Source organism: Marmota monax, unplaced genomic scaffold, assembly GCF_021218885.2.
Source record: "Marmota monax isolate L192 unplaced genomic scaffold, Marmota_monax_Labrador192_F-V1.1 WCK01_AAM20220418_F8-fsc00179, whole genome shotgun sequence".
In the NCBI taxonomy this organism is placed as follows: domain Eukaryota; kingdom Metazoa; phylum Chordata; class Mammalia; order Rodentia; family Sciuridae; genus Marmota; species Marmota monax.
In genome coordinates, this window is record NW_026695200.1 from 3,583,212 (window position 1) to 3,604,033 (window position 20,822).

The 20,822-nt window shown below is 32.3% G+C and overlaps 1 protein-coding gene and 1 long non-coding RNA gene across 7 annotated transcripts in view; one reads left to right on the forward strand and one right to left on the reverse strand.

The window, feature by feature from the left end:
* The window catches only part of Ube3a (ubiquitin protein ligase E3A), a 103,362-nt gene that overhangs the window by 66,877 nt on the left and 15,663 nt on the right, over positions 1–20,822 (forward strand). For all 5 annotated transcript variants that reach the window (XM_046428793.2, XM_046428795.2, XM_046428791.1 and 2 more), the window contains 6 exons: positions 1,985–3,231; positions 9,759–9,903; positions 12,872–13,077; positions 13,851–14,015; positions 15,255–15,410; positions 15,517–15,590. In XM_046428793.2, coding sequence (XP_046284749.1) covers positions 1,985–3,231; positions 9,759–9,903; positions 12,872–13,077; positions 13,851–14,015; positions 15,255–15,410; positions 15,517–15,590 — 1,993 coding nt within the window. The remainder of the gene's footprint in view (positions 1–1,984; positions 3,232–9,758; positions 9,904–12,871; positions 13,078–13,850; positions 14,016–15,254; positions 15,411–15,516; positions 15,591–20,822) is intronic.
* The window catches only part of LOC131423607 (uncharacterized), a 198,509-nt gene continuing 180,914 nt past the window's right edge, over positions 3,228–20,822 (reverse strand). For both annotated transcript variants that reach the window (XR_009225351.1, XR_009225352.1), the window contains 2 exons: positions 13,879–15,979; positions 3,228–6,863 (listed from right to left, as the gene is read on the reverse strand). This is a non-coding gene — a long non-coding RNA (uncharacterized LOC131423607). The remainder of the gene's footprint in view (positions 6,864–13,878; positions 15,980–20,822) is intronic.

A 20,822-nucleotide genomic window follows, 5' to 3' on the forward strand; every position in this document is an offset into this window, starting at 1 on the left:
TTTTAAAAGAGAAATCTTTTTGCTTAAGGCATATGTTAGAGAATGCTTCCAAAATTTTCAATAACTCATTTGAAACAAAAGTTTAAATTAATTAGTGAAATGGAGTTGTGTTGTTTTCTACAATAAAACATTTCATAACTATAAACAATTTTGTTACTCAAAATTTATAGTTCTATTTCATTAATTAGTTCACATACTAGGAATAAATAGGTGAATGTTGTCAATATGTATAATGTGAAAACTGTAATCACTTTGTTATACACATTTCTCCAGCAAGTGTGCATTACAAAGTAGCATTCAGTGAAGTAGAGTGTGCCACCACAGTTGCATTCAACTACCTACAGGAAATATGGTGCATGATAGATACACTCATTGTGTTTTTGACCATATACTTGTTTTTAGAGGTGCTTATCCTGTGTTTGCCCCAGTCTTTAAGCACCTCTCACCCTTTTTTTAATTATTATTTTGTTTTTTTGCTGAAGTCTAAAACATGTAGCAGTTTTAATCTTTCCTTATTTTAGAATATGCCACTGTCCCCTTCTTTTTCATTTTTCATTTTTCTGTTAGGGATTATAAATATTTTAATCATACCAATACTTTGATGTGTACAGACATAAGTCTGAAAAAAAAATCTGTTCATTTAATGTTTTCTCAGTAGAATACCTCTTTTTATTGATATCCCAGCTTAATAATTTGTATTTCTATAGTTTTTTTACTTTGTATATATATGCATATATATGTATGTGTTTGCATATATGTTTAGAACTCACTTGAATATTTTAAGCAAAACACTAAGTGGAAAAGTATTGATACATTTCAGGTAGTTTCTGAAAACTTGGCATATCAGCAGACAATGTATGAGTCTAGAATGTTGCTCTTCTACAGTCATGTCCCCTTACTGCACACAAAGCAAGCCTCTGTTAATAATCTTATAATTTGATGATTAGAAGGCAGTATATATATTCTAATAGGATATTTATTTATGTTAGGTATCTTCTGTGTTTTGATTACGTTTTAGGAAATTGCATATGGGTTTGTATTGTCTTATAAGAAGGTACTATTATATTTTCCAATTAGAATAAAGAGAAATGGTCTCCCAGTTAGTGGTTTCAGACTTTTCAGGAAGAGATTGACGATATTGAGTAAAAGATACTCAATAGAACAAACCTGAGAATTACTTCTTAAATAATTTGAGTTCATAAAGGAAACTGTAGGTGTAGACATTTTTAACTGGGCCACAGATTAGTTTTGTGGTATGATAAAATTTGGTATTTTTGTGTTTTAACTTTTGGAAGCCGTTTATTCTTTCAGTGATGACTTGCATTTCATAGCGTCTTTTACTATGGAGCAAATATTTTAAGGCAGAGTTAGAAATCATATCAAAGTTTTTTTTTTGTTTGATTTTAAACACATGTTGTACTGTCTGTGTATAAGGGTACAGTTTTAACATCAGAGTTTATGAGAAATGGTATATTCTCAATCACAGAATGCCACCCTGAAACAAACTAGAAATGCCTCAAATGAACCAGTTTGGTTTTAATACATACAGAAGTAGGAAAAGAGGTGTTTCCAGAAGATTAGGCTGAAGAAAACCTTTCAGAACAATGTTTTTCTGCCCTGTACTGAGGTTGTAATAGGGTATTGTCATGAAACAGCACAGGATATGTTAGTTCATATTTACAGTTTAAGCTATTGATTGCTGAATCTGTGTATTAGATACTTTTTTAAAAAATCTAACTCATAAATGAGACTGAGTCCAAAATATTTGACAAACAAAAAGAGAAATCTTTTTGTTTAAGGCATGTGTTAGAGAATGCTTCCAAAATTTTCAATAACTCATTTGAAACAAGTTTAAATTAATTAGTGAAATGGAGTTGTGTTGTTTTCTACAATAAAACATTTCATAACTAAGTTCATGAGAACTTACTACAATAAAGTGCATATTTTGAAATTAAATATTCTCTTTTTTCTTCTAACTTTCTAGATGTGACTTACCTAACCGAAGAAATAGTGTATGAAATTCTTGAATTATGTAGAGAGAGAGAGGATTATTCCCCTTTAATCCGTGTCATTGGAAGAGTTTTCTCTAGTGCTGAGGCATTGGTACAGAGCTTTCGGAAAATGAAACAGCACACCAAGGAAGAACTGAAATCTCTTCAAGGAAAGGATGAAGACAAAGATGAAGATGAAAAAGAAAAAGCTGCATGCTCTGCTGCTGCTATGGAAGAAGATTCAGAAGCATCATCCTCAAGAATAGGCGATAGCTCACAGGGAGACAATAATTTACAAAAATTAGGCCCGGATGATGTGTCTGTGGATATTGATGCTATTCGAAGAGTCTATACCAGATTGCTCTCTAATGAAAAAATAGAAACTGCCTTTCTCAATGCACTTGTGTATTTGTCACCTAATGTAGAATGTGACTTGACATATCATAACGTGTACTCCCGAGATCCTAATTATCTGAATTTGTTCATTATTGTAATGGAGAATAGAAATCTCCACAGTCCTGAATATCTGGAAATGGCATTGCCATTATTTTGCAAAGCAATGAGCAAGCTACCCCTTGCAGCCCAAGGGAAACTGATTAGACTATGGTCTAAATACAGTGCAGATCAGATTCGGAGAATGATGGAAACATTTCAGCAACTTATTACTTACAAAGTCATAAGCAATGAATTTAACAGTCGAAATCTAGTGAATGATGATGATGCCATTGTTGCTGCTTCAAAATGCTTGAAAATGGTTTACTATGCAAATGTAGTGGGAGGAGAAGTGGACACAAATCATAATGAAGAAGATGATGAAGAGCCCATCCCTGAGTCTAGTGAATTGACACTTCAGGAGCTTTTGGGAGAGGAAAGAAGAAACAAGAAAGGTCCTCGAGTGGACCCATTGGAAACTGAACTTGGTGTTAAAACTCTGGATTGTCGAAAACCACTTATCTCTTTTGAAGAGTTCATTAATGAACCACTGAATGATGTTCTGGAAATGGATAAAGATTATACTTTTTTCAAAGTAGAAACAGAGAACAAGTTCTCTTTTATGACATGTCCCTTTATATTGAATGCTGTCACAAAGAATTTGGGATTATATTATGACAATAGAATTCGCATGTACAGTGAACGAAGAATCACTGTTCTCTACAGCCTAGTTCAAGGACAGCAGTTGAATCCATATTTGAGACTGAAAGTCAGACGTGACCATATCATAGATGATGCACTTGTTCGGGTAAGTTTGCTGTTTAAAATCAGCACTAAATAAGAAACCTAATGGGATATTGTAATGCAGTTCAGTGAATTCATTTAGTATCATATAGACATTGATATTTCTGATTTTAAGTTTTAAGTATTTTTGTTATTCCTGACCAAGTTTATAAGTGTATCTACATTTTATTGTCTTACCTAATGAGTACTCTCTATTTGAAAAAGAATGGATTTTCTAAATCTTGAAAACTAATCCCTAGAGTTTCTTCAGAGTTTTCTTTCAGAGAAGAGATTATTAGGGAAAGACTGAGACATAGGAACAAGGAAAATGTGGAGATATCAATATTAAGTATGAATATGAATTCTTAACTGGGAGACGTAGTACAGTAAATTTATACCATAAAGTTGTAAGTGGTACCCCAAAAATTCCATCATGTAGAATTTAGATGTGCATCATTGTATTATGGTAAGTTTGATAAAATGACCAGGGCAAGTTGGTGTGTATTGGAGTTCTATTAAGCCATTCAAAATGTCCCTGTATGACACTGTGGTTGTGGTAGTTTTTCTCCCTTAAATATTTATAGGGACAACTTTGGGGCTTGAAATAATCTTGGAAAAGAGCAGCTATTCTAAGAATTTATTGATTGTACCTGTATCATCAGCCAAATTCAGAGAGATTAAGGTGGGAAAATACTGGGAGCTTGGGTACCCATCTTCTAATTCTGTTTTTTTTCAGATGGGATTGCCTCTAGTTACTACTACTTTTCCTCCACAGAATAAGAATTTTAGTGTCACTACTTTAAGAATGTTGGTTTCACCAGAAGACAGAAATCAATTGCCAGTCACATTTTACAAAATTACATTTGTTAGTGTGCTTTAGTATGCTTTTATTGTATTCATAGCATTTGGTATCCATGTTGTTAATAGTTTTTTCATTAACTTGAAGTAAAATTTAATGTCAGCTAAAATTAGTCAACCTTCTGTACTAACAGAATAAGAAACCATAGTATAAACAACTACGATACAGTGATAAGTAGTTAAAATGTATTTTATTTTTAGAATAGATTTGTCTAACTCTGAGGATTCATGAAACTTTCAACCAGTGGAAAATTTTGTTACATCTCAGAATTCAACCTTAATGAACTTCAGAGTTTGTGCCTCTTTTCTGTTACTGGTTTTTAATAATGTCAAATGTTTATAGTGTTGAAGAAAGATTCTGCATTCTCAAGAAAGTCAAAACAGCTTTTTGGTGGAGACAGAAAGGGGCTTTTTATCTGCCTGAAGAGATTACTATTGCTTGCTTTTTGCCTCTTATTTATGTAGCTTTGAGCAACATTAATAATTAATACATTTAGTAACTAGTCATCAAGCAGCCAGCAACTTATTTTGCGTAGTTCAACAGGGTGGGTAGGACATTTTGTAAGAATGAAAATGAAATCTTATGAAAAGCACTTTGAGGTTTATATGCATATTCGTTGTTGGAGCAGAGATTGAAATGCTGAAACTACACACTATATGTGACATGTCCCTTCAGCTGATTTCAGCAAAAGTTATGCCTGACCTGAAAAAAGAAATGATTTACTGTCTTTTAAGAGTCCATTGAGGGTTAAACAAAATTATCTGTCTCCCCTACTTGTCTTCTGCTCAAATATCTATCCAGCCTTATTTTCTTCCTTATTCCCAGCCCCTTTTTCCCTTTTAGAGTAATGCTAAGATCCAGTAAAAGTTTAGGTCCTTGATACTCACTTCACTCTGTGTTTTAAATTTATCTTTAAGGATTTTGAGGAAATAGCCATTTCAGTTTTTAAAGCCTTCTCCTAAGCAAGCGTCAAAATAACTATTAGCTTTGTAGTTGCACTAACAAATATATGTGTATTTTAGTGAGTTCTGCTTATTTTATCAAACTCAATATGATTTGACTTATTATAAATTGGGATTCACTTAGATGATACCTCTACTTGATTTTTACTTGTCCATAAAACCATTTCATTTCACTAATCCTCTGTGTTGGGCACGCTGATAAGAAATAGACACAAGGAAATAGAGCTCACTGAGACTTCTAAGGGGCTCTTGAATGCTCACACTAAGCAGATGGCAGTCTTTATTTTCTTCCTCCCCCTTTTTTTGTTGTTTCTTAGGATTTGTTCTAACTGAAATGAAGAATTTTATGCTTGGTTTATATCCTCTAACTAATTTCTTAATGAAAGAACGAAGTAGTCAGCATCATGTAATAATTTAAAAGAGTGAAACTTGACAAATTCCTTAGTATTACGAGAGAAGAAAATGAAATCTAGAGACATTTTTACCTACAGAAATGAATGGCAGAATTAGAAGTAGACTCAGAAATCCAGGTCTCATGGACAAATGTAATTATGTGATGTGGCTTTTACACTAACTTTTCAATTTTCTATTTAAGTGATAATAAGCTGTTCTTCATTTGCTTATAGAGAACGTGAAAAAATTAAATATATCTGAATAATCTGAGAATTGCTTTCTAATCAATAGTATAAGGTTATTCACCACCAAACTTCTGTCCATAGAAACTAATGGGCAGAAATAGTATAAGCTAGATTCCTTAGAGAATGTAAGTATTATTAAATATTAGGCTGAGTTTATGTGAGCATTACTCCTTAAATATTCATACCATTAAGGAATCATTTTTCAGTTATGGATAAGGTTGGATTTTATTTAATAGCCCAGGCTATTAAAGTTTTTAAGTAAAGGGCTTTCCTTTTGATTATTATAAATCTGGTAATACAATATTTTTATATTGAAATGTCAACATACCTAGGTGTTTTGGGAATGCTTTCATGTTGGATCAGTTTTTTTAAAATGACCCCTAGAATTTAGTCATCATGCCTAATTAAATGTTTAGAAAGTATCAACAATTGGTGAAATAAAAAGTCTTGGTAAGAAGAGGAAGTTATATAAGAAAGAGGTTCATGTTGTTCGTTATACCCAGTCTGTTTTGTTTATCACCCGTCCCCATGGTCTCTATTATATTTAAGTATAAAATATATCCTCTACTGCAGTTCTTACATAATTCTCTCATTAACTAAACAAAAGTATTCAAGGTTGTTATTTTTATGAAAGAGGAAGAATAAATGCAGCCTCTATGTAACAATGACCATTGTCAAAATGATTATTTTGAAATTTTACTTTCTTTATCTGTACTATAATTTAAAGTTAATTTTTTTTAAAAAAGGCTACCCATGCAACTTTAAATGATAAAATATTTTACAAAATGACTTATATATCTGAGAATGATACTCTAAAATTGATAATTGGAAATTTACATCTGAGAAATTTAGTTGACAACTATTTTTTAAAGCATTCATTGTAAAACAATAGAAAATATGGAAAGCCAGAAAATAAAAGACACATTATGGAGAGGCTGTGAAGCACAATGATTCAGAGCGTGTTGCTGGATTAGAATCTCTTTCTTTATGACTTACTAACTTGTCTTGATCAAGTTTTTAACCTTTCATTAAGTTAACCATCTGTAATTGAAGTTAAATAATATTACCTACCTGATGAAGTTGTTGTGAAGATTAAATGGTTGCAATGTGTAAAGTGCTTTTAAGTTGTATATGTTGTTGTTGCAGTTATTCCTGGGATAGTTTGAAAATGACATGATGGCTGGAGTTTCACATAAACCTGGAAAAAGTTTTAGAACCAATAGAATAGTAATAATAGCAACAACATACTTTTATAAGCACTGATATTATGCAGGGAATTCATCCAAGCATTCATATATATTAACTTTCAATATGTTATTTTGCTTATTTTATAGATTGAAACTAAATCAAAGAGGTGAGGTTACATGTTTTCATTTACCATAACAAATACTGCATTAAGTTCTTTTGACACCCAAGGTATACAGTGAAGATTGGTGGAACTTGACAGATATATATTTTTTTAAGAATGAGGACAAATTTTGTCTCATTTGACATATGACATTTCTTAGGTGGAGTTAAGACTCAAATATAGAACCTCTGAATTCTATAGAAACTCTCCACCAAATTCTTTAAAAGGTTTTATGTTGATAAGTAGTCAGTGCTCATTTATGAGTATTAATGGGAAAAACTCTAGGATATGGTCTGAATATCAGATTTTTTTTTTCCACTTTGGAATTCATTATATTAGATGTATAGCATGTTTGCCTTTGTGATAGAAAAACAAATAGAAAAATATACTTACATCCATTTGAGATCTGGGAGAATAAAACTAGGAATGGGTTACATTGCAATGTGGGATATTAAATACATACTAATTGTAAATTTAGACCTCAGAATCCTATATAGTCTATAGATTGAGGCTGGATATCAACTGGAATTCCGTCCTCCCCCGCCCCCTCGTTTATTTTCAAGTCTATATTTATTCGAGTCTATATTTTTGAAACTAGTCTTTCTGCAGTTCCTTTGAGGACATAAGTATTTGAATCTTTTGTTTGGAGAACAAAGTTTTAAAAGATAACAATCTGATGTGTTAACGTCTTAATAATATTGCTGCTCTGTAGAACTCTCTCATGTATTCTTTTAAGCCTTCATGACCTTGTAGTATGAAAAGTATTGCTTTTTTTTTTTTTTCCTTTGTGGATAAAGAAACCGAGGCTTAAGTCACTTGCTAAATTTAAAAGTTAAATATTTTATTAAGTGGCTGGGGTTGTGGCTTAGAGATAGAGCATTCACCTAGCATTCGTGAGGCACTGGGTTCCATCCTCAGCACCACATAAAGTAAATTAAACACATTGTGTCCACCTATAACTAAAAAATAAATATTTTTAAAAAGTAAGTGACAGGGCTAGTATAAAGTATTCTGAGTTTTATTATTTCCACAATGAAATGCTGTCTCAAAAATAAATCCCTGATTTTTTTTTTTTAATTTTTGAGATTGCTTTTGAACATTCTTCAAAGCTTTAGACTAAATTCACAGAATTATAAAACCTCGGAGTTTAAGCTGTTCAGGAAAAAAATTTCAGTCAGTTTTTTCAAACTATCTTTTTAAAAAAATTATATTCCTTAATAAGAAATAGTTTATTTAGCTTCCCAGTACACAGTGGGTATCCATCTATATACATCTAATTGAAACAAACAAGTTTCATGAAAAATAGGTTCTGTTACTATGTGTAGTGCATTCTTATTTTTTCCCCTTTGCTGGCTGTAAACCACTAAATGGATTTGACTACCCACTAATGAGTTGCAGTTGGCATTTTGAAAAACATGGAGCTAGAGCCATCATGAATTGAGATTTTTAAAAAATTGCTGTAAACAAACAAGAATGTCCAAATATTGCTACCTAAGTCATTACTTTAGGAATATAAGATACTTATTCCAGTGATAGTTGCATGGTTTAAAAACATTTTCTAAAATTCCATTTGGAATAATTAGAATAATTTAAACATTCTTAAATATTGTTTTTGCAAATTTAGATCTTGAGGAGTAAAAAACAACTTTTGGGGGGGGGGTATCAGGGATTGAAGGGGGCACTCAACCACTGAGCCACACCCCCAGCCGTATTTTGTATTTTTCTTTACAAACACAGTTTCACTGACTTGCTCAGTGCCTGGCCATTACTGAGGCTGGCTTTGGTGCTCCTGCCTCCAGATCCACTGAGATTACAGGTGTGCACCACCGATCCCAGCTGAGTGAAAAAGAAAAATTTTTTATTACCATTAGATGTTTGGAAGCATTTCAGCAAATAAGATGGATAATTAATCAGACATGTTCTATGTAAATTTTTGGCATAGGACAAATTATATATAAACATTTTACATTAGAATCTAGTGTTGATTTGGTGATTAATCTCACAGTGACTGAATAATCAATATGTACATTATTCTGTAGATAGAAAAAGTGTTTAGTAAAAGATCTATAGTTGAAGAAATGCTAGATACTAGGATTTGTTAATTACAAGTGTATGTTTTACCTGCACTCATTTCAGTACATTTTAAAAGATTAATTTATACTGAGTTCCATTGTGAGAGACCATAAACTGTTTTTCTGTTTAGCCAATTTATTTTTCTTAGTTGAAATTATTTTACTTATGACTTAATGGGCAGTGAGACTTAATTCTTGAGTTTTTATTCTAGTAAACATGAAGGACTATTAGTAAATAATTTTGAAGTTCTGCTTCTTTGCTCCATTGTTTTTGCCAAACGATTTAGAGCAGTCACATAAGCATTAATCTCTCTTAACTTTTATGTCTTTTGAGGCACAAATTTGTTAAAAACAAGTAACAGAAAATCTAATTCTAACTTTCTACTATGTATTATTTTTATAAAACATCAGTAAAATTAGAAAGTAATCCTAAATATTATGCTGGGGTTTTTTTCTATTCCACTTTTCCATTTTCTTTCAGACTTAATCTGTCTTTGACTTTTTTTTTTTTTGGTGGGGGGGGGGTCCGTTTGCTTCCTGTTTACATTTGAAAGGAAAAAAAGAGAAAATTTTTTCTTTATTATTTGTTTTTGTGTTGCTTCTACTTATTTTTATTTTGCTTGTATCCTGATAGCTGACAATCATCTTTTACATTTATCTTTTCAAAAACTAGCTAGAGATGATTGCTATGGAAAATCCTGCAGACTTGAAGAAACAGTTGTATGTGGAATTTGAAGGAGAACAAGGAGTTGATGAGGGTGGTGTTTCCAAAGAATTTTTTCAGCTGGTTGTGGAGGAAATCTTCAATCCAGATATTGGTAAATATTTTGATGATATGAATAATATACATCATATATTTTTGAATTAAGAATTTACCTTTACAAATATTCTCAGCTCTGAAAAGCAGAAATGAAGGATGATTTTTGGTATGGATGACCTATAATCACAGATAACTGACTGCATTGTGTAAATCTGTGCTTTAGGAACAGATTTGCATCATTCATTCAAGTTCTTATTTAAGATTATGTAACCAGGGGGCCTGGGGACATAGCTCAGTTGGTTCATTGCTTGCCTCACATACACAAGGCCCTAGGTTCAATCCCCAGCACCATCAAAAACACTGGGGGTAGGGGGCAGTATTGTTCAGCACCCATGTGTTCAATTCCCAGTACCAATAAAATAAAAAGATATAGCCAAATGTTTTAATAAAGGTAATTATCTTTTTAGTAAATTTGATTGGAAACATCTAAGAATGTTGTAATTTGGAAAAATTGAAGGAGTTTCTTTGTATAGTCTGAAATGGTCCCAAACTCGTGGTGTTAATGAGAGAAGTCATTTGAAGAATGTCAAGAGAATGTCTCACAAGTATATCATACTCAAAGTTCAGAAACTAGTAATATCAAATTAATTAAATTAGATTTTTTTTGCTCTAAGATTTTTCTGGATATGAAAATATCCAGAAAAATATGGGCTGGGATATGACTCCGTGGTTGAGCATCTGCCTAACATGAGCAAGGCCTGAGGAAAACATTTTTTCTTAGGTTTTTGTATAGTAGCAATTCCTCCAAACCACTCCAGAACCCTTTTCTTACCTCATATCTAATAGTACTTGCCAGTCAAAAGAATTATTGTTTGAATGCTGTTTGTGAAATACTTATTACATATGTTGGTCTGGAAAGTGAAGGATATGAATCTGATCGTATCTTTCTTTATTGTGAAAAGTAGGCAAAGCAGAACAGGGAAAAGACTGCCTATTGCATGGTCTGCTTAACGGAATCATTCTGCACTTGTTCAATTTCTACAATGTAACCACTTAGTTATTGGGCTTTCTTGCATTAAAAATTTAATAAAATTATAGGAAAAAGTTTCAACTAAAGATACCATTAGAATTGTGAGGAACATGGCATAGAATCATGCACATCATTTCCCTTAATCTTTGAGTTAAACTGTTAAAGCCTATGGATTCTTAGTACTGTAGGTAAATTGAATTGATGATGAATTAATGTTATTGTTCTTAGCCATTCATTTGTGTGTGTATAAATAGAAGCAAACATTTTAGGTTCATGACAAGTACAGTTATGATAAGATGACAAGTATAGTTAGGATAAGATTTATCTATAATAGTCTAGCCAATATTTTGTTATTAATCAGAAGTCTAGGCTCTTTGTATGTAATTTCTTCACAGTAAACCAGAGACACACAAAACTATATCCTTTTTGAGAAAGGAAATTAATTTATGAACTTCATAAGGAATTGGTTTGTAGGCTTCATAAATTTGGCAGACCCTTCACTATGTAGCTTCTGATGTATCTGGAAATGTTAAACATTAGATTAAAATGTATTTGGATTATATGCAAAAATAACTTTTAAGAGAAAAAATACATTAAGCTGTTCCAGGTGATAAGATAATGAAGTGATGGCAGTAGGAATCTTAAAGAATATCTTACAAGAGGCATCCTTTATGGGACTTTTCTTCTAGCCACAGTGTTTTGATTTCATAATTGCTATTTTTTTGTATATGGAGAATCTATGCTCTGGTTAATTTCTAGTTCCTTATTCTTAAGCCTAAGGACATGCATTTGTGACATTTTACCACATTTATTATTTGCCACCTGAAATTTTTAGCACTTCCATATATACTATAACTTGTCCTATAAATAAAACATTTTTTAAGATCTCAATTGTGAGCTGGGGATGTGGCTCCAGCGGTAGCACGCTCTCCTGGCATGTGCGGGTTCGATCCTCAGCACCACATAAAAAATAAAATAAAGATGTTGTGTCCACCAAAAACTAAAATAAATATTAAAAAATTCTCTCTCTCTCTCTCTCTGTCTCTTGCTCTCTCACTCTCTCGCCCTCTCTCCTTTTTTTAAAAAAAGGATCTAAATTGTGAAACTTAAGTATGAATTGGATAATTTACAAAACATTCCATGAATTGAATTTAGAAAAATAACCTGTGTTTAATGTATGCTTTTAGTGGTCAAAGAGGCATTTTAAAATCCCTGTTATTTTTAACTTAAAGTAAAAATGAATGACTTTTTAAAAGCTTTTGAAATTATTATTATTGATTTAAAAATACATTTTTATGCTATGTTATTTCTGAATTCTGTTCTGTTGGAAATTACAGATTTTTTTCAGATCTAATTTTAAAAATATTTTATTTAGTTTCACAGTAGTAATTGAAAAACATTTAGTAAAATAAAAAGAAATTATAAAACCAGTTATTTTCATTCCCTAGTAATGCTTTTTCATGTACTAAAAATGAAAGAGTTCTGTTTTCTAAGGAATGATGCTAAAAAGTTCTCTAAGTTGATTTTTTTTTAAATAACCACCACATGAAATTGAAAGATTACAAAACTACTTTTGTTATATATTAGTTCATTTAATATGTGTATTAAATGGCTTTTACATAAGCTTTTAAGGAAATCTCACATGTTTTGGGGTCATATGACTTTGCTTTTGCACTTAATTTTCAGTGATTGAATAAATTCAATGTAAATTCACCCTTTGAATGTTTTAATATATTATAAAACTTGGATTTAATGAAATACTCTACGCTTTCTAGAAATGCTACCATTTCATATTACCTTGTTTCTTTACTTGTTAAAATTAACATGCCAGCATTTGCCACATTTATATCAACCAATTATATTTGGGCATTAGTTTCTCATGTTCAAATGTGAGTTTTTTATGTGTAATGATTTCAGTTTTACATTTATGCTATTGTTCTTCACCAATCTTTCATAAAATAAAAAGTAATGTATTTTTAAAAATTATTTCTTGTAGGTATGTTCACATATGATGAATCTACAAAATTATTTTGGTTTAATCCATCCTCTTTTGAAACTGAGGGTCAGTTTACTTTGATTGGCATTGTACTGGGTCTGGCTATTTACAACAACTGTATCCTGGATGTCCATTTTCCCATGGTTGTCTACAGGAAGCTAATGGGGAAGAAAGGAACTTTTCGTGACTTGGGAGACTCTCACCCAGTAAGTTCTTTGTCATTTTATATTTAATTTCTTAGGTTTTATTTAAATGTAAAAGTAGTTTAATTTACATAAAATGTTACTAAAGGTTTTCAATATTTTTACCTAGTAAGATAAAGTTATCTTAAGTCAAAGAGGGAAATTTCTATATGTTACTGATTACAGGCAGGTTTTTTTTTTTTTTCTTTTTTTAGACTAATTCCATAAGGAAGAGTCTGTAAACATTTATTTTTTTAATGTGATCATATAAATCTGCCAGGTGAAATCACAGTTGCACTGGCTTAGGGACTTGGTGTGTTCAAGTTTGTGTGTCTGTTTCTCTCCCTCTGCTCTGTCCTCCATACTTGACACTGTGGATATTCTCATAGAGCACAATGTGAAATCTGTTGCTGAATTGGTAGTGTGAGGTTTCTTAGCAAAGAATGGAACATCATCAATGACTGACAGTCTTTCTAGATTATGAACTATTTAGGGGACAGGAAGAATGGATATCGTTTATGGTCCAGTTCTCTCTGACACAATTTGTATTTTTTGTTTTTATTTTTCTAAAAAGAGTTACATGCGGGAGCCGGGGTTGTGGCTTAGTAGTAGATGGCTTGCCTAGCATGCGTGAGGCACTGGGTTCATTCCCTGGCACCACATTATAAAATAAACAAATAAAAACAAATAAAATAAAGGTATTGTATCCATCTACAACTAAATGTGTGTATCTGTATCAGTTATATACAAATAATTTTTTGTATTTTGAAGTTAATTTTTCCATTTCTCATTATTAGGTTCTATATCAGAGTTTAAAAGACTTACTAGAATATGAAGGAAATGTGGAAGATGATATGATGATCACTTTCCAGATATCACAGACAGATCTTTTTGGTAACCCAATGATGTATGATCTAAAAGAAAATGGTGATAAAATTCCAATTACAAATGAAAACAGGAAGGTAATGAATGTTTTTATATTGTCATTGTTTTTGTCTCTTTGATAACAATTTCAAAACCTGTATGCTTGTGATTTTTAAAGAAGTATAATAGAGTTGGAACCAAGAACAAAGAAATTAAGTACCCAAATTCATGCAAATGGTAGAGCTACAGTTTTCAAAAACTTGGATTTAATCTGGTGTGTGAGCACACAGTTGAGTACTAAATTCCTTAATAAGAGGACATTTAGTAGGAGAGAATGAGTACCTAAATGTGGCTATAGTATAAAACAAGAAACAGGGTTTTTCTACCTTAAACTTAAGAAGCAAATAGGACCTTGTGATTAAAGTTTTTACCACACACAAAAAAATGATAATTGCATTTAATGTGTATGTGTATTTCTCATTTGGTATGTAATTGTACTTCTAAAGCATTCTTTACATCAGATTTGGATTTCTGTTGACCAAAACGTATTTGTCTGAAAACAAGTAGCAGGAACATTATATACATTTGTAGTATACCTATAAGGACATGTGCTTATATTAAAATATTACACTTATTAAGTTAGGATATAAAGTTCCTTTTATGATTCAGTGTTGTAGCTTAGGCATCAAGCAAAACACCAGATTTTTTATGAACTAGATGCGTAGGTGGCTTACCAATATTCTGTAATAGATAGCATGAGACTTTCTGGTTTGCTCAAATTTAGTACATTGTACTCTATTAAAAGTTTTGACTATTATAAATGTACACACGGTTTAAATGTAAGGGAACCTAAAACATTATATTAAGGCCTCAGCTTTTTTACTTTTTGATACCAGGGATTGAACTTTAGGGGCGCTCAACCACTGAGCCACAACCCCAGCCCTATTTTGTATTTTATTTAGAGACAGGGTCTCAACTGGGTTGCTTAGCACCTTGCTTTTGCTGAGGCTGGCTTTGAACTCTCAATCCTTCTGCCTCAGCTTCCAAGCCACTGGGTTTACATGTGTGTGCCACCATGCCCATTTGAGGCCTCAGCTTTTATATTCAGTCTTGTTTAAAATACTATGAAAATTGAAACATATATAACCATTTTATACACATAAACTTTTTACAGCTTAATATTGATTATTGTAGAGAATTATGAAATTGTAAGATATTTTCCTTTGTATAAAATTTTAATTTTGAAAAGTGTTCTTGAATGATTTGCCCACAAATTAGGTTTTTTTTTTTTTTAATAACATATTATAAGACATTCTTGTGGTTAATGTTTTCGGCAGGAATTTGTCAATCTCTATTCTGACTACATTCTCAACAAATCAGTAGAAAAACAGTTCAAGGCTTTTCGCAGAGGTTTTCATATGGTGACCAATGAATCTCCCTTAAAGTATTTATTCAGACCAGAAGAAATTGAATTGCTCATATGTGGAAGCCGGGTAAGAAAGCAAATGTCTGCCCCCACAAAAATTGTTTTAAAGCATCACGTATTGTTTTAATGTTGTAATGTAGAAGACATTAAGACATATTTTCTTGAATTTGCAGAATCTAGATTTCCAAGCACTAGAAGAAACTACAGAATATGATGGTGGCTATACCAGGGACTCTGTTCTGATTAGGTGAGGTACTCAATTCTTAAGAGGACTTTTGTCTCTAAATATTACTTACCAAATAAGCAAACTTGCAATTTCTCAGCTGCAAAATTAGAACTATATTTGTAATATAATCATCAATGTTTATAGTATGATTTATTTCCCAAATGAAATATTTATGTGCATTGTTTTCCCCTGTATATTGGTTATAACTTACCTGTTACTCCTGGTGATGTGAAATGGTACACTTTTATTGAAATCCGTATGGCAAATACATACATATTAGCATGTACTTCTACTAGTATATAAGTAAGCATTTCCAGTTAATTTCAGGGTAGAGGTTTCCAGTTCTGTCTGCTTCTGGCAAATGCCTTTGCTACCATATTGTCTACCTCTCTGTAATATCCCATTCAATCCTGAAAAACACAAGACTTCCTTATTCCCGGCTGAGATTGGTAAAAGAGACAGCGATGCCTTTTGGCACCCACTGGTGGGGTGAGGTGAGAACGTATACAAACAGGTACCTTCCTGGAAAGTTCTTGCTCTGGAATGCAAATATGTAAACACCAGAATAAATATTAACTTTTGTCTAGCAACAAATTGTATTTTTTGTTATTTTATATTAATTATTATTAATTCTTATTGTTATTTTGTTCATCTTGGTTTTATCTCCTCTTTCTGGTACACTCTTGGTCATTTCTAGCTGCTGCATTTACTGCTAGCAGTCATTATATTGGTACTTGGAGTTTAAAGGTGATTCCTATCACATGGTGATAGGAAAACCCCAGTTGCCAGTCCCAAGATGTATCACATCTCTGTAATACAGATAATACTTACCAGTTGTTATTAAAAACGTAGCATCTTAGTGTTTCCTTGAAAATATTAGAAAATATCTATATTTTAAAAATTTTAATTTGTTATATATGACAAAAGAATGCATTTCAATTCATATTACACATATAGAGCACAATTTTTCATATCTCTTGTACACAAAGTGGAGTCACATCCTTTGTATCTTCATACATGATACGATAATGATGATGATTGATACGGTAATGATGACTATCATATTCCACCATTTTTCCTACCTTCCCTCCCCTTTTCTCCTAGAGTTCATTTAATACCTCCCTGCTCCAGCATATTATGAATCAGCATCCTTAAATCAGAGAAATGATTCGGCATTTGGTTTTTTTGGGATTGGCAAATTTCACTTAGCATTATATTCTCCAACTTCATCCATTTACCTGCAAATGCCATGATTTTATTCTCTTTTAATGCTGAAATATTCCATTGTGTGTATATACCACATTTTTTTTTTCCATTCGTTTACTGAAGGGCATCTAAAATGAGATGGATTCAAACTAAAAAGCTTGTCAGCAAAAGAAACAATCTGTGAGGTGAATAGAGAGCCTACTAATTGGGAACAAATTCTTAACACACGCATGTCAGATACAACACTAATCTCTACAATATATAAAGAACTCAAAAATCTTAACACCAAATAACCCCATCAATAAATGGGCTAAGGAACTGAACAGACACTTCTCAGAAAAAATTATACAATCAGTCAACAAATATATGAAAAAATGTTCAACATCTCTAGCAATTAGAGAAATGCAAATCCAAACTACTCTAAGATTTCATCTCACTCTACTCAGAATGGCAGCTATTAGGAATACAAATAATAAGTGCTGGCAAGAATGTGGGGGAAAAGGCACACTCATACGTTGCTGGTGTGACTGCAAATTGGTGCAGCCAATATGGAAAGCAGTATGGAGATTCCTTGGGCAACTGGGAGTGGAACCACCATTTGACCCAGCTATCCCACTCCTCAGTCTATAACCAAAGGACTTAAAAACAGCATACTACAGGGACATAGCCACATCAGTGTTTATAGCAGCACAATTCACAATATCTGTGCTGTTTTTTAATGGAGAAATTGCTTCATAGGTTTTTGAGTTGTTACTTCCATATAGGGGTACTTAAAATTTGTCTATTTCTTTAAGGAATTTTTATTATGGATCATGATTGCTTGGGTTTACTAATTTGTTAAGCTTTGCAATATGGTAATATTCTAATTCTTTATTTCTCCTTCGTTATTACTTGTAACATTTCTTAAGTTTTACCTATAATACTCATCTACTTTCTAGTTTCCCAGAATTATAAATCCACATATATGATCCATGTACATGCATGCATATATATATATATATATATATATATATATGTATATATCAGCATAAATGCTTGAGTTTTATTAGTTACTAATTTTGAAAATAACATGATTCCCTGTTTCCTAATTGTTCCCAGCATTGTGTTGATGATATTGATGTTATATGAAGTTAGATTTGAGTACAGTGAAGTATGTAAAACTTAACTGGGCCGTTCAGAGTTTTAGAAAATTATATCCATATAACAGATCTAGATGTAGACTGTGTCCATTAGCCCCACAGTACCCATGCATTCTCTTCTAGTCAGTGCTCATTCATCACAGGTAACCACTTTTTGTTTGTTGTCACAAGTCTTGTCTGTTATTGAATTTCATGTAAATGAAATTTTTTTGGCCTTTGTACTTAGATAAGCAGAATATTTTTGAGATGCATCCATGTCATTGCATTAATTTCTAGTTCATTGTTTTTATGGCAGAATAAGGTTGCATTAGATGCATACACAAAATTTGTTCATCTGTTCTCCTGTTGGAGAAAAACTGGATTATCTCCGGGTTTGGGGCACTTATGAATAAAACTGTATGCAGTCTTACTGTAGAAGTGTTTTCTTTTTTCTGCACACCATTCTACACCTCCACCAGAAATCTCAAAGTTCATTGTTTCATATCTTCTTCAGTATTTAGTGGAGGTAGTAGTCTTTGATTTTAGTCGTTCTGGTGAGTGTGAAGTGGTACTTCATTGTAGCATTAATTTGCATGTCTCCGATGACTAATGATGTTGAGCACTTAATATGTTATTTTGGCTAGTCATATTTTTGTAAAATTTCTCCCCCCTTTTAGTTAGTTTTTTGTTGTTGTTGTTTATAGACTTTTCCTTTTAAAATACATTCTAGCTGAAAGACCCATTTCTAATATGTATTTTGTGAATACGTTCTTCCAGTGTATAGCTCTTCTGTAGCTTTTCTGAATTACTTTGGCACTTGAAAATTGGTTTGTGTGTGAGTCTTTTGGATTCTACTCTGATTTACTAATTTATTTGAATTTTTAATTTAAAATTTTTTTCTAGTTGTAGATGGACGTTGTACCTCTACTTTATTTATTCATTTTTTCTTTAATGTGGAGCAGAATTGAACAGTGCCTCACACATGCCAGGCAAGCACTCTACCACTGAATCACATCCCCAGCCCTGATTGATTTGTTCTTTTACCAAAATCAGACTGTGTTCATTCTTGCAGCTTTATAGAGCAGGTAAAGCTTTACAGGGACCTCTTTTGATTATACTAGATTGCTTTGGTTATTTTATTTCCATATAAATATGAGTCAGTTTGTTAATTTCTACAAAGAAAAAAGCCTGCTGAGATTGTTATTTGGTTTGCTTTCACTGGTGTAGGTCAGTTTGGAAAGAATTGTAATTTTAACAGTGTGGAATCTTGCAAACCTAGAGCATATTATATCTCTCTATGTAGATTTTTATTAGTTTCTATTAGGATGTTTTGTAGTTTCTGAAATTATGCACGTTAGGAATAAGTTTGAGTATTTCACGTGTTTGATATTGTTGTTAGTGCTCTTTATTAATTTCATTTTTCCTTTGCTTTTCTAGCATATGGGGAAAATTGAATTTTTATGTATTGACTTTGTATCCTGTGATCTTTGTAAAATCACTAATTCTAGTATTTTTAAAATAGATGTCTTAGGGTTCTCTTTGTAAATAGGTCATCCACAGATCAAGTCATATTTACTTCTTTCTTTATGAACTTTGTGCCTTTTATTACCATTTCTCTATAAAACTGACTAGCTGGAATCTTTGGTAAACAGAATTCTTAACTTATTCCTGATCTTACTAAGCAGAAAGAATACAGACATATCTTAGAAAGATTGTTGGTAAGTATTGACGATTATTTGAGCCATCAAGTCCTAACTTTTTTTCCGGTGAAGGATTTTTTTCAATGTTGACATTGACAGCTCCTGTGACTGATCACGGTTGCTAAAGGCTAGGGTGGCTGTGGCAATTTCTTAAAATAAGACCACAGGGAAACTTACCACATCAGTTGATTCTTCCCATTCACAAAAGATTTCTCTGAAACATATGGTGCTGTTTGATAACATAGTAGAGTTAGTCCTCTCAAACCTTGCCCTTAACTTATCAACTAAATTTGTATAAAATTCTAAATCTTTTGTTGTTATCTCAACAAAGTTTATAGCATCTTAACCAGAGTTGATATCATCTCAAGAAAATTCTTTCTTTGCTCATCTGTAGGAAACAATGTCACATTCATTACAGTTTTATCATGATATTACAACAGTTAAGTCACATCTTTAGGTTCCACTTAAATTCTAGTATCTCTTGCTTTTGTCTCCTACACCTTTTTTTTTTTTTTTGCCTCCACTGAAGTTTTGAACCCCTTGAAGTCATCTATGAGATTTGGAATCAGCTTTTTCTCAACTCCTGTTGAGGTTCATATTTTGACTTTTTCCCATGAATCACAAAAGTTCTTAATTTCATCTATCAACAATTGTGAATTCTCTCTTGAAGATTTTCAACATTTCCCCCCACTCTGGTGATAGGAATCAAAATCAGGGCTTCACACCTGCGTGGCAAACATTCTACCACTGAGTTATACCCACTGCCCATCTTTGAAGATTTTCAGTTTACTCTGTGCAGATCCATCCAGAGGAATCATTGTCTGGCAGCCATGGTATAATGAAGTATATGTCTAAATAAGACTTTGAAAGTACTCCTTGGTCCATGGGCTCTAGAATGGATGTTGTATTAACAGACATGAAAACAACATTAATCTTATTGCACCTCAGAGCTTTTGGGTAACCATTTGCCCATTGCAGTTAATCTTTTCAAGGGACACTTCTTTTACTGAGCAATAATGAACTTAAAATATTTAGTAAGCCATGTTGTGATAACAGATGTGTTATCATCTGGGCTTGGTTGTTCCATTTGTAGAACACAGGTATCATAGTTTTAAGGTTATTCTTAAGGGTCCTAGAATTTTTGGAATGATAAATGAGCAGTGGCTTCAACTTAAGTTACCAGCTGCATCAGTCTCCCAAGTTTTGGAGCCAGACACTCTGTTCTCTTT